The following is a 14,052-nucleotide window of genomic DNA, read 5'->3' as shown; positions in this document are numbered from 1 at the left end:
ACAGCCTGCCCCAAGGCACTCAAAGGGTTTTCACTGATCACTATATCTGCCTTCACTATTAGTTCTGTCAGTTTTAGGGTCATTGCAAACCATGGCTAAGTCTGAGCTGAAGAGCTGTTAAGAAGAGGACAATGAAATGAAATGGTATAAAGAGAGATGCTTGCCTTTGAGATTAGCTCAAAGAGCCTTTTGGAAAGCCTACAACAGTCTGAAGAGAGCTAATTTGTGAGGAACTGTCACTCCTGAAAAGATGATACGCCTCGCTCTTATGGCAGAAGCAATTCTTGCCATCACAGCTTCACAAGCCTTGATTTAAACTGATCAAACCAGACACCTGCATATGCAAAATAATATGACTTATTTCAGCATCAAGAGAGAAATACAAGCTTTGAAGTGAGAAAATATTAATCTGATACTGTGATGTGTGAGTTCTTATACATAAGCACTTGCCTACTGCAAAATCTTCACTTCACTTAAACACGAGTCCTAAAATACACTCAGAGAGAACAGCAGAAAAGACATTTCTCGGAAACAAGTGACATATTTATTTTTTCCTACTTCTTTCCTCCCCAAGAAACTGTTTTCACATCCCTGCAAGCTTTCTGGAGGGCAACCAGTGCAGCTACACAGGAGGGTGGCCAGGGAGGCATGCAGGGGGAAGAAGAGGAAAGGTGTCACCGCTGAGCAAATAACTTTCCAATAATCTTTCCAACAGTGTGAGTTTTCCACCTGGGAAGTCAAACACAAGGGTCAACATTTTCTGCTTTAAGTGTTTACACTAAACAAACAACCAGTTTTTAAAGGGGTTGTGCAACCCCACTTCTAACCAGAGCAAGAGGCCACTGGGGATGTTTGCTTTTGAAAGCCAGGCTATTTTTATTTTATCTATGTAGGCACCTGTAAATTTCCTGGATTTAAACTCTATGCCTTTGAGATTCTTCATCTGTCATCTGCTCTTCCCATGCTTCAAAAGCTGAAGGAAGTGAAGTCTATTATGACAGGCTAGCACAACAAAAATGTTACAATGAACCAGGTAAAAAAAAGTCCTCCTAAAAACCAAGCTCATCAACAAATTTTACCATAATCTGCATTAAATGTCTAGCTGTGATCAGTCATGCAAGCACCCATGGAAGTTTACCAACTTTAGCACATTATGTATCGCCACAATCTCAAAAATAACCCAGAAAAAAGCATATTACTTGCCCTTCTTGAGTCTTAGGGCTTAGTTTTTAAGGCTGATTTAGCTAAACAGTTATTTAATTTTCAATTTAAGAGTTGTGATAGGCCTCAGGCTGATCTTACCCAGCTGAGAAATCCACCTCTTTTGTACTTGTTACAGAGAATTTAACATGGTGATAATTATGAGTTCCTTCAGTAGTAGTGCATAAGATCATGCTATTGAAGTATTTCAGCATAAATAACATTTAGAGACAGTTTTAAGCCATTACACTGAAAAATTAAATTTAAAGTGTCTGGTTTTGGTTCCTTGTTCATGCTGTATTCTGGAGTTCTTTTAGTAAAAAATTTACTTATGTCCCTAAGTAGGCTTTTTGCCTTGAACATCACATTTAAGAGGCACATTCACTTTAGTACTGCAAAATGTGGTCTCTTTGTTACTAACAGCAAAATTTCCTGGAGTCAACACTCTCTATCAGGAATTGGCTATTACACAGACAGCCCCTGAGTATTGGATTTACCTGGACCAAAAGCAAACCAGCACTCCAGACTCAGAGAAGCAATGCAAAGAAGAGCATGACTGAGCCCTGAGTCAGCTCAGATCCACAGGTCTTATTAGTTTGGACTCTACACCACAGAAATTGGGCTCTTCTAGACCTGAGCTGATCCTGGAAGCAGCACAGCCACAGTCACAGAGTTTAGGCCAGGGAATTAGGTCCTGCCAGCACTGAGTTGGCTCCACATGAAGGCATTTGCACATGCCACACGGCTTACTTGTAAACCAGGACAAAGCCACCCACAGGTAACCAAGGGCTGACTAACTTGGACAGAGCAGGACTGGCTCCTGTTAACTCATTCATGACTAACACATTGCATTCAATTCCACAGTAATTGTAGCAAATGGACCAAACAATTCATCAGAGTGAACTCACCTTGGGCTTGACCTGGAGACAAGTGACTGTTTTTTCTGGCATTCATTGCCAGCACATCCTCACCAAACTGTTCAGTCAACAAGTGTCCAGCTGCTGTATCAATGTTGGCAGGATATCTGCCTCGTTTCTTATGTTTCTTCCTCCATGTGTCCTCCTCCTCCCTCTCATCAGAACCAGAAGATTTCTGCAGAGCCCCTCGGTGTCTCAGGCTGTTTGATGCTCTCCCACCAAGGCTGTCACTCACATTTAACAGGCCAGATGCAGCTCCACACTGATATACATAATAGTCTTCCTCCAACTCCAAGTCTCCCTCTGGACTAGCAATGGCATTTTTTTTAAGAGAATATCTGTTCAGAGCACTTTGGGGTTTATCGTTCTCAAACCCAGGCAGGGGCTGTTCCAGGTGAGATGTTCTGACTGGTGAATAGCTGTGCATGTTTATCCCATTTCTGACTGGATTATCCTTCACCAGGCCTCTCCTCAGAGGCAGGTCCAGATCCAAGCTGGGGTCATTGGAGAAACCTTCTTCCAGCTGCATCTTCTGTGCAATGTGGTTCAGGTAGGACTGGAAGCGGCCGCTGTGGTGCTTCTGCACGAGTCTGGTGTAGGCATTCTTCTGGGAGGCAGCTGCCTTGCTCAGTCCCTCCTTGGCACCTTGGGCAGAAGCTGCACTTCTCACATGCCCCAGCTGATCCATAGTGCAGTGAAAGGCCCAAACTTCTGAGAGTTACAAATGGATACAGAGGAAAAAAGGTTTATTTTCCTGAAAACAGTATCAAAGAATTGATTACAGCAAGTGACATAGAAGTATAAAATTTTCGCAGAAAAGGTTTGTAAATCACTCCAGTGTGGGGAAGGGGTTTCACAATGTACTCAACATCTGCCCTGCACCAAATCCCCGTCCATAATCTAAGAGTGACCACAGCCAATAACCTGCAACTGCCCACACACCACATTTGGGGATTTTGTCCCACCCCAAATACACAGGATCCTTTAATCTGCTCTTCCTTGCCTTTGAAAAAGCCAGGAAAATTAAAGCAGCAACTGACAGACTGACCAGAAGCATCAGTTTTGTGTTTATCAGAAGCAAAATCTTGTCAGGTCCAGCCTAGAGTCCTCAAAAATGACTGCATCCTTACTAAAGCTCTTCCCTGTTGCTGCCAAAAGCAAACACTGCCTGTCACCTTCCTACCACAGTGACTGACACTTCTCCATTGTCCAGGACAGTTCCTTCAAACACCAAGACTACCCATTTCAGCTTCTCTTTTTAGCCATGAACTCCCTCCAGTGCAACAGAAGTAAAATAATAATTATCTTGCAAGAGTTCCTAATTCTTACTGGCTGAGACACACTGCCTGCAGCTCCATCCAGCACCAGTTTCTGTAGATGGTGTCACATCTCCACCTTTGCTGCATGACTATGAAACTTAAGCAGATCAAGCATCTTTCAATCCTTTTTCAGGTGCTTTAACTTTTAAGATTTTGGAGCAAAACAATCTACTAAATTACACTCAGCTATTTTGAGGTAAATTACAGGTATAGACAGGACATAGCAATGATTTTTGCTGTATGTAAAATCAAAGAAAAATATAAGAATTTCTTGATACTGGAGCCCAGTGCAACTGCTGGCTTCTGTGTGTTTTCATAAACATGCCTCTTTTTCACTTCAGGACAAGGTTAAAGCTGAATGGCTGAATTTCACCCCAGCTGGTACATGAAGAATTTCAGAGCTCACTGTCATCTCTACTATCCCAGAACCATGGGGCTCTGGACTCTAAGTTTAAATATAGGATACTGCCTGTTATACTTATCCCTTCCCTTCTCTAAGCAGAGGGATGTTGGTAGGACAGACTACAGAGATCAGCAAAAGTGAAATCTATATTCACTTCCCTATTCCCACTAAGCTTGGAATTTTTCTTTGCCCTTACTCAGCCCTCTTCCCCCTTTCACTGTTGTTGCACAGAGGATAAACACCCAGGCAGTCTCCTCCGTGCCCACCCTGCCTGGGAATGGGGCATTACCCAGCAGGGACCGAGGGCTGCAGAGCCAGCTCCTCCTCAGTGTGCCTGCTCCAGCCCTTTTGGAGAAACCGGGATTTATTTCAGTAATTGGGCACGGATGTGAGCAGGCTTCACAATGCAACGCAAAAATTAAAAATCCCTGAACAAACAGGAAAAATTCTTTATGTGGTTTGCGATTCTTGTTCCTAACATTTTCCATTGGTGCTGGCCAATAGCTAAACTCTTCTAATAGACTGACCTGCTACCGAGCTATTACAAAACACACACGGGTAGGCCTACACGAGCTTTAACGTCACCTTCTTCTGTTGCCAATGCAACAGAAACAGATAACATTTATAAAAGCCTGTGAGACTACTCTCCAAATAATGGTTTGGTTCCAGGAAACCGGAATTTGTCATTCTTATTTACCAGTAAAGAACAAACATTCACAGCTTGCCTTCCCTGTATTTTCTACTACTTTAACCACGCTATCAGTCAGTAACTGCAGCACTGAAAAAGATACAAGCCCCCGTGCATTGCAGTTTCATTATCAGTCTTCTGCGGGCAACCAGGAATTGAAATATCCCCAAGATAGCGGCGGGAAGGCAGAGGTGGGCACAGGTATATCCGCCCTGCCTCCTCGGGCACGGCGATGAGGACGAGTGAAATGCCACGAGGGACGCGCAGAGGGAGGACACCGGCTGAGCCGGCCCAGGACGAAAGCCGCCCCCGATACGGTCACCCGGCTGGTCCTGGGCATCACCACCGCCTCCATCACACGCCCCCGGGGTGTCCCACTCCCCAGCCGACGCTCCAGCAGCACAGGACCCCCGCACGCTCGGCACCAGCAGCAGCCCCCGGCCCGCCGCCGCTCCGGGCCGGCAGCGCCGGACGGGACAGCGACCGGCGGGGCCCGGCTGCGGCGGCACTGCCGCCGGGCCGGCCGGGGCCGAGAGCCGCCGGGCTCCGCAGTCCCCCCTGCCCTGCCCGGTCCCGACCCCCGCCCCGCTCACCGCCGCCGAGGCCGCTCCGCTCCGTTTGAATGTCCCAGCGCCCCGTCCGCTTCCGGGGCAGCGGCGCCTACGGGCCGCGGCGGGGCCCAGAAGGGCTCAGCGCGAAGCGCTCGCTCCTCAGGCGGGCGGGATCCCCGGCGGGGCTGGGGTGCGCCAGCGCCGCTCCCGGCACGGAGACAGGGCCGGGGGAAAGGGGAAAGGAGAAAGGAGAGCCTCCCCAGGGGGAGCAGCCTTGGCTCCTCTCGGCAGGCACAGCCTGGGAGCCCGGCGCGGGGACTGGGAGGCAGGAGGTGCTGCCGCCCCAGCCGGACCGTGCCCAGCCTGCCGGGTTCGCAGCCACCGGCGTCCCCGGGGATTTCGGCAGCCTCCTGCTCCCATCCGGGGCCAGCCCAGCCTCCTGGGGTGGGTTGCTCCAGCCTAAGGCCACCGCTCCAGCTTCACCCAAATTTGTAGCCAGATGAGTGAAAAAAAACACAGGTTAGCTATCTAATATGGTAAAGAACTAAGTCTGGTGTTGTTCCCGAGGAAACTCACAGCTTTGCAAGCACCTGTACCTCCAAAAGCCCCATGGGGAACCTCCTTCAGTGCCTACATGGCCTCATCTGCGCTGCAGAGAGGAGCAAGCTCCGGGATCCTGTTCCCTGAGCTCTTTGGGATCCTGTTCCCCGAGCTCTTTGGGATCCTGTTCCCCGAGCTCTTTGGGATCCTGTTCCCCGAGCTCTTCCTGCTCCCCTGGCACTGGAAGTTGGGCAGCAGGACCTGCTGATCCCCTGCTCACCCACACGACAGCACCCAAGGTGCTGAGCAGCAGTGCCTGACCTCCTCCAGGATAAGTCGGAGCCTGTGGATCAGAGGGTGTCATTAAAGCATGAGACCAGAGTCAAGACCTGGCACTTTTATTGCCTCCTCTTTCTGTGACCACAGACCTCTCACAAGGCTTTACAGCAGAGTCAGACCCAGGCTCTGGCTGACTAGGAATATGTAGTTTGGTCACCCTGGTGTTACCTGCAAACTCAGGCTGTGCTGCCGAAGAATTTCAACCAGAAGAAAATCTGGAGAGCAATAAACTGTCCTCCCTAGTCAATCCCATTTGAGCTGTCTGCCTGGAGAATGCCCTCAGCAGATGGAGGAAGGATCCAAGGGGACCTTAATTGGTGTCTCCAAGCGGGGTTCTTATGGGGAAAGGCTCTGTTTTGTCTTCATTGTGGCAGGAGCACCTGAGCAGGTATCCATGATGCCCCTTCACTTAGGATGGGGAAGACACCAGCCCCATGGTCCTTATTCTTCATCCTGCATGCTGCAGATCAGTGAGCATATTGCCTGGTGTCAGCCACCTCTAAAGCTCATGAGGCCACATCTGCTCAGGGTGCAGCATCACCTGTGGCTCCCAAATACCACCTGGCCCCTCAGCCATTCCCACAGCCAGCACTGCTGAGCTTCCACGAGGCCGTGGCAAGCCCAGACCACTCCAGCTCTAACCCTCGGGTGGGTCAAGGGAGCTGCCCTGGGAAAGCACCAGGCTTTTGCCACAGACCAAGGGCAGCAAGCACAGACCTGCCTGCACAAGGACACTCACATCCGCCCCAGTGCCAGGATGCCACCAGCAAAAGCAGTCTCTTGTTTGCATGAGCCATGCAGAGCCAGCAGCCTCTGCCCACGATCTGGCACTGAGGCCAGCTCATCAACTGCCCCACCCCGGCAGCTCTGGCCACCTCAAGGAGGAGAGTGAGGACTCAGCTCTGCTCTGGCATGGCTGAGAGGCAGCAAGTTGCCCCACACTAGCCAATAGGAAAGTGAGCAGAGCATCCTCTGTTTGAACAGAGCCACCAGTCACACTGCAGCTGCTCCCACAGGACCCAAAGACAGAGCAGGAGACCATTTCTGCTGGAACTGGCCCCATGAGTAGTGTGGCCACTTGGAATCACCCTGTCAGAGAGAGGATGTGTGCTCCCCTTCTTCCTCCTGCTCTCCTGGCTGCTGATAAAGCAAGGTGGTTGGCACTGTGGAGGTGGGTGCTCTGTGAAGGCAGGCTGGTGGCACAGCCCCAGCTCTTCAGGGCTGACCCACGCCATCCATTCAGGCTGCCCTTGCTGCATGGAGGAGAACAAGGATGGGGTGGGGGGCCCAGGGCCCCCAGCCCCACTGTCCCCCTCCCTGTTCCAGCCAGGTGGGAGCAGCAACTCCTCTCCATGTTGCTGAGTCACTCTGTGTCTCTGCTCTTCTTCATTCCAGTGGGGATGAAGCCGAGCTGGGAGTTTGGCCAAGCTGCCCCCTGCAACAGGTGGTGCCACCAGCAGCTGTAGCTTCAGCATGCCCTGGTCATTCCACAGATGGGAGAGGAAGTGGGGAGGATTAGGTGTTTGGTGGTGCCACTGCCAGCACTGGGGCCTGAGGCTTGCAGGGCTGTCAGGTGTGGTGAGAAGGATACAGCTCCGCAGCTGGATGCCTCTGTCATCCTCACCTCCTGCCTCCAGCAGCTGGGCCCTGCTGCACAAGGGGCCATAGTTCCAGCATGTCAGCAGAGCACTTCTCAACCCTGCTGTCCTGGTAGCAGCCAGGGAATCTTGTCTGCTTCATGGGACAGGGCCTGTGTTTGTGCCCTCTTTTGCTCTACCCCATTACAGACCCAGACAAATGAGAGTTACAGCTGAAATCTGTGTCTCACTCCCAGTGTCTGTGGGCACACGGAATATTCTGAGTGGCTGGAACCAGCTGCATGTCCATCCTTCACACCCTTTGGAAGAGGTCACATGCAAACATCACAGCAAGCTGCTGCCTCATGCAGGATCTCAAACAGGGAAGGTCTGGATTTCTTCAGTCTCACCTTTGGCTCCATCTTCCATCCACACCATCCTCGTGGCTGCTGAACAGAAGGGAACCATTGCCTCACTGCTGCTTCCCTGACCCTCCGTGGCATCTCATGGGCTTTCCAAAAGGGAAAGGTCCCTGAGCAGATTTTTCCCCTGCACTCTCATTTCCTGGGGTCCTGTAGCAGCAAGCCCAGCCCGGTGCCCTGGCTTGCTTTCCCACAGCACGGATTATCTCACCATCTTCCCCCAGGCAGTAACTGGTAGCTGCTTCCCGACTTGGAGGCTGGAACTTGTTGCGGCACCTCGGCCGAGGTGAGAGCAGCGCATGGCTCCTTGGCCGGGAGCTCCCCGCTTACGAAGGCTTTGGCTCCTGAGCCGTGGTTTCAGTGAGCAGTGGGGGCCCGCCCGGCTCTCGTTTACATCAGCGTTAATCAGGAGTGACTGGCCAAGGGGCTGGAGCCACCCCGAGATGACTCAACAAGGGGAACCCTGGATGGGAGCACAGCAGCTCCTCTGACACTTCCATGCACTTCCTGCAGCCCACCCGGCGTGAGCTGACGCTGCACGTGGAAATGCCACCCTGCAAACCCAAATGTCACCTCTCACAGTATTGCAGGTTGCAGGACATGGCAGAGGGATGGAGGGCAGCAGGGTGCTCTGCCTCTGTCTCCCTGCTGTTGTCTGCAGGAGAGACCCACGTGGCACATGCATGTGCTCAAAGGCAAAGCGGGGCTGCGAGTTTGCTCTGGAACCTCTGAGCACCCTTGGAAATGTCTTGATTGCAGCAGCAGCACCCAGCATTAAAGCTGAGTCTGTATCCTATTGACATCTCTCAGGCACTGGGAGTCATCTGGGCACTTGGCCGGAGGACATAAGCCATGTTCAGGGAGGATAAAGGGGAGCGTGACAGATTTATTACCATAAATAAGATAAAAACCATCTCTCTCCACAGTAGATACCATCTGCTGTGTCACAACACATGTGGTCTTGCCCCACCTGTCCTTCAGCTTCTCCAGTCTTCTCCTGAGCCCTCCATACCTCTGGTTGGGAAACATGCCACCCAAGATCAGGACTGATGGATTCCCATCACCTTCATTGCCTGGAGGAACATCTGCAACTCACCCCAGGCAGGGGGCAAGGTCTGGCTTGGCTTTGTTTGTCCAGTGAAGGAGGAGAGAACTAGACCCCAGCAAAGGGGGACAGGCAGACAAGAAGCAGGTGAAGGAGGCAGTGGAGGAAGGAGGTGAGAAGCCAGGGTAGGAGCAGGGTTAGTGCCTTGCAACTGATTAAATTGAGGTCACCTGGATTTGTCTTTTGGATACCTTTAAGTCTCTTTCTCAGTAGTTCTGCTTGTTGTAATGGGCAAATCTCTTTTATAATATATCCCTCAGTTTTCAGTGTGGAAGGCCTTCCAGTGGCAGGACTGAGCCTCCCAAAGGTGCTCAGACTGGCTATGGATGACACCAAAGCTCCACAGATCACAGCAGGAAACTTGGGAAAGAAGCTGTCCTGCACTGAGCTTGTGGGCAGCAGGGCTGAGGGACAGAGTGGGTCAGGGCACATGGGGCAAGGAATGTGCAGTGGGTTCAAACCCCTTCTGATGCTCCCAGGGAGGTGGAAAAGATACTTTCCAGAAAGGCAAGAACTTTCTGGCAGGAACCACACTGCTATGCAGTCCCAGGGGCAGCGACTCACACCACAAGCCCTGATCTTCCCCCTGCATCTCCCACTCCCCATAGCAGGATGAGATTGAAACAGCCCCCATAGGACCATTGTGGAGATGGGTGATGAGTGGGGACGGGGGCGATGCTGCAGCGGGGACCTCGGGCTGAAGGGTCGGTGGGCACGTCCCAGCAGCTCAGGGCGGGCAGGCAGGGCAGGCGGGGCACTGCGTGAGAGACTAACTTATCAGCATTAGCTCATGTGAAAGCTCGGTGCCTTTGTATCTCAAGCAAACACCGGCCATTATGCCCCAGCAGGCCGGCATTGTTATTCTGTCTGGTTGCTAAAGGTTAGGGCTGTGGAGCCCTGCACGTCCACAGTGGCTGCTGTGGGGTGGCAGCGGGGCCACCGTGACCCCCTGCAGCCAGCAGCGCTCCCAGCCACAGGAGCAGCCACCTCAGCTGTTCCCGGGCATGGCCAAAACCCAGCCAGACCCTTATCGTCCCACACAGCTGCCCCACCACCATTCGTGGTGCTGAAATCTTCCTCTTCCAATGTCAGCCCCAGCCAGGGTCATTCAGTGCTCCTCAGCTGGCACCCGCACAAATTCCCTCCTAAAAAGAATAAAAAGAGGCAAAAAGCCCAAACTTGGCTTTAGTGGGATCACTCTGGGATCATTTTCATTTAGGAGGTCAAAGGCTTGACCACCAGCACTGCCAAGACCAACGCATTTGGCTTTCTGCCTCCCAACACTCTCCTGGGGTTTCCCACATCCAGGGGCTCCCAGGTGACACTCAGGAAGCCCAGAAGTTTTTTCCTGAAGAACTGATGCCGAAGGGACTTCCCACCACCTGCAGTGGGTTCCCAGGAAGCCAGTTCAGAGGAGCTGGAGGGTGTTTGTATCTGGCAGGGGGGCTGCAAGGGAGCTGCTGCTGATGGCTTTTTCGAGGGTGACAGGGGTTTGCACAGCCAAACCAGGTGGAAGAGGCTCCTGCCAAGCCAGGACATGCTGCTGACAGAGCCGTGGGGCTAGTGAGGACCTGCTCACCTGGCCTGGTTGTGCACGAGCACAGGAGGGCACAGACATCCATCCCCCGAGGCACTGGTGGCATCTGGCTCCACCGCTGTGATGGAGATTCCCTGGATACAGGCTGGGGGTCCCCAAAAGCCTGTTGGATCTCTTCTCAGGATCTGCACATGGCATGGCTCCCTGCAGGGATGAATGTGATATTAATAGCTCATCCTTTTGCCTTTCTGGGCCATCACACCTTTGGGCAGTTCCTATTCCCAAAGGGATGCTCAGTGCCAAAATCAACAAGCCTGGGATGATGTTGGGACCCCAAAGCTGTGGGTGAAACACTGCCAGACCCCCATTTTATGGGGAAGACATCTGAAAAAAAGAGAACAAAGATGACTGTGGCATTTAGCTTGGAAAATCCCAACAACCTGTCCCTACATCAGCTGCAGACCTGAGGCTGCCAGGAGCTGGAAGCAGTGCAATTCATATCCTCTGAGGACTGATGCAGAGGGAGGCTCGTGGTGTGGAGTCACCCGTGCGTTAGAATTGCTTCATTTTATTGACATTCAACAAAACCCTGAGACATTGTGTTCCTGCTCCCACCAGAGCAGTGAGGCATCCGAGCTCCAGAGCACAGATATCCCCTTGTAGCCTTGGAAAAAATATCCAGAATGTCAGGAGAAGACTGTAGTATCCTAGGAAGCCCAGGAAAAAATGGCAGATCCCAAAAGGCAAAGCCCTGGGGGAAAAACACACTGTGCCTGTCAGAATATCAGCACTTCACTAGCAAAGACCTGTGAGTCTCTGTTTGGGGCTTGTCCTCTTCTCCTCAGCTTTGCCACTCTGGGAGGTTTTGGGAGGGGACAGAGAAACCGTCTTGGTCTTTAAACTTAAGGCTTTTGCAGCACATGCAGCCCCATTCTTGCCTGCCCCATCAGGGCAGCTCTGTTGGCTGTCTCCCCATCACCATCCCAGTTTGAGGAGAGGGGGTATTGGCCATGCCTGTATCCTCAGGCAGAGCCCTCTTCCCGACCCAAAGGAGACAGGGGAAAGTGCAAAATCCTGTAGTGTTTCCTGCAATGTCTCATTCAACAGCAGCAGCATCCAAAACAAACACCAGGAATGTTCAAACAGGCCAAAATCTCCATCAGGGGTTCAGAGAGCACCCCAGGAGCATCACACCCCAGTGTATGGAGCTCCCCCATCCCTGTGACCACCTGGTGGCTACTGGGGCTGTGGACTTGTAATGGCCAGGTCTGAGCTGCTGGGCAGTGTTCTTGCCTCAGGGGCTACAGAGTTATTCCCCAGAAAACCTTTCTTTAAAGCATCCTCAGGAGGAACATCATCACAGAGGTGGGACCAGATAGTCCCCTGCATGCACCAGAGGCTGCTCATCCATCCCAATAATCAAAATTGAAATCTCTCTTCAAACTGCTTCTCACTGAGTTGGCTATCATCAGACCCCTAGAGAGGTACTCTAAAATCTGTAAAAAGAAGAAAACCAACTGTTAAAAACTCTTATTTCAGCACATCAAACTCTTGGTGACATTCTCTTGTTGAACACATCATATTCCTGAGGACTGGTAGTTGGTGGCTGTGCTGGGGGTCAAGTAGCTCCCTTATCTTAACAGCTGCTCCATCTTTGTACCTTCTCTGTCCCACCATCTGGGATGGTTCTTAACCAAAAACAACTTGGGTTGGCCACTGGTTGTGGGAAAGCATCAGCCCCTCTGCATCACCATCACATGCACTCTGCCTTCTGATGTCTCTTTTTGCAAAGGGATGATTGGCTTTCACATGGCATCAGCTGAAAATCCTCACCCTAGGGTTATCCATCTCTTGGTCAGGAAATGCTCTCCTGGCAGAAGGTAGCAGAAGAGACATAAATCTGGCCAGTGATTTCCCAAATCAATAAGAAACATGTTCCCTAAGGATAACTGAGTTGAAGAGAAAGGAGATGAATCACTGGCTGTTCACTGCTACAGTAGCAGCTTACTTCCGACTTGAGTCCACATTTCTATCCTGTGAACCTTCTTGACATCATCCTCTAGAAGGTGCCTGGAACCTGGCTCCTAATTTCAGCCAGGAGAGCCAGGGCCCCACTGCTGCCCAGCTGGATGCATCCTCAGTGCTGGCATCACTCACCCCTTCCTTGTGATGGGGCCAGAACACTCCATGCTGCTGTCACACAGATCCCCATGACCCATCTCCTCCCACTCTCCAAATCATGCTGGCACTGGTCACATTTTGATGAATCCCTCTCCATCCTCAGACAGGGGACATGGGTGCCCTCTCACACATACAACACAGTCTCTGCTCCCTTCCCTATTCCCTACATACCAGAAGTCCCCATACTCAGGGCTCATCCCACTTTGCTAAGATTCAGCAGCATCTCCACAGCAGCCCATTCCCCATAATTCAGGTTCGACGCTGGTATTTCTCAGGGACAGGCCAGCCCTGGTGCCCCTCTCTCCTCTTGGCTCTTTTTGCGCCCCTGGGTGAAATGGGGAGGGGTGTCACCCTCTCCAGCCCACCCCACAGGTCTCCATCCCTCCTCGTGCAGCTGTTTAGGATCCTCTTTGCTCTCCAGTGCCTGGGGAAGACCCCTGTGAGCCCAGCCTTATGTCTCCACTTCTCATTTTCCACGCATGCCCTGAATTCTCATCCTGGGTGATCATCCCACAGGGCTGCGCACTAATGAAGGTCCATCCCTTTAAGGGTTAAAAGCTTTCAGGCCCCCACCCCACCAAGCAAAAGGGTTTCACATTCTTAACCCCTTCCTACACACTCCTGCTCCAGCTCTGAGCTTTTGCCATCCCAGCGGATCCGATCTGGTTTGAGTTAAGTCTTTGTGTGCGCCCGGCTCTGACTTCGGCAGAGTAATTTGAATAACAAGGCTAATTGGATTTATAAAACACAGCCCCTCCTCTCCCCCCCCAAACCCGAGGCTCTGCACAGTGTGACAAAGAAAACACACTAATGAAAACCACGCTAGAGAGCCGAGGGCCGGGAAGAGCCTCCTGCGGGCAGGCACTGGCTGAGACCTGAGCGCCTTGTGGCGTTTGTGGCGATGCTCGAATCCTCCGGGGCGAGGGGCTGCTGGAGCAGCTCTGGCACCGACCCCGTGAACTGCAGCCTGCGAGGGGGCTGGTGGCAAACGAGGCGGCCCTTCCTGCCCACACTGTGACATTTCTCCGCAGCCATCTGCCTCGTCTCTGTCCCCGTCCCGGGTGCACCGGGAGAAGCCAAGGGACAGGCTGCCCAGAGCACCAGGGCAGGAGCCAGTGCAAGCAGAACGGTGATGGCAGGATTCTGTGGGGGTTGCTGAGCTGCTGGTGGCCTCGGGCACCCCGAGATCCCCGCAGAGATGTCATCTCTCATCCTGTGGAGACCCAGGGCTCAGCTGCTGCTCCCCTTTTCCCTGCAGAAGCCTGCTGATGGG

At 52.2% G+C, this 14,052-nt stretch overlaps 1 protein-coding gene across 2 annotated transcripts in view; it reads right to left on the bottom strand.

Moving 5' to 3' along the window:
• The window catches only part of DIS3L2 (DIS3 like 3'-5' exoribonuclease 2), a 179,233-nt gene extending 174,069 nt beyond the window's left edge, over positions 1-5,164 (bottom strand). The window contains exons 1-2 of one of the 2 annotated variants that reach the window (XM_085587227.1): positions 5,121-5,164; positions 2,109-2,871 (exon numbers count right to left, since the gene is read on the bottom strand). In XM_085587227.1, the coding sequence (XP_085443353.1) occupies positions 2,109-2,805 (697 nt within the window). In that variant the 5' untranslated portion in view covers positions 2,806-2,871; positions 5,121-5,164. The remainder of the gene's footprint in view (positions 1-2,108; positions 2,872-5,120) is intronic. The other variant, XM_021544264.3, reaches the window with a different exon arrangement.
• Positions 5,165-14,052: the final 8,888 nt, after the last annotated feature.

Source organism: Lonchura striata, chromosome 9, assembly GCF_050655825.1.
Source record: "Lonchura striata isolate lonStrDom1 chromosome 9, ASM5065582v1, whole genome shotgun sequence".
NCBI lineage: Eukaryota > Metazoa > Chordata > Aves > Passeriformes > Estrildidae > Lonchura > Lonchura striata.
The sequence above is the reverse complement of the archived record's forward strand: the minus strand, read 5'-3'. Positions and strand labels throughout refer to the sequence as shown.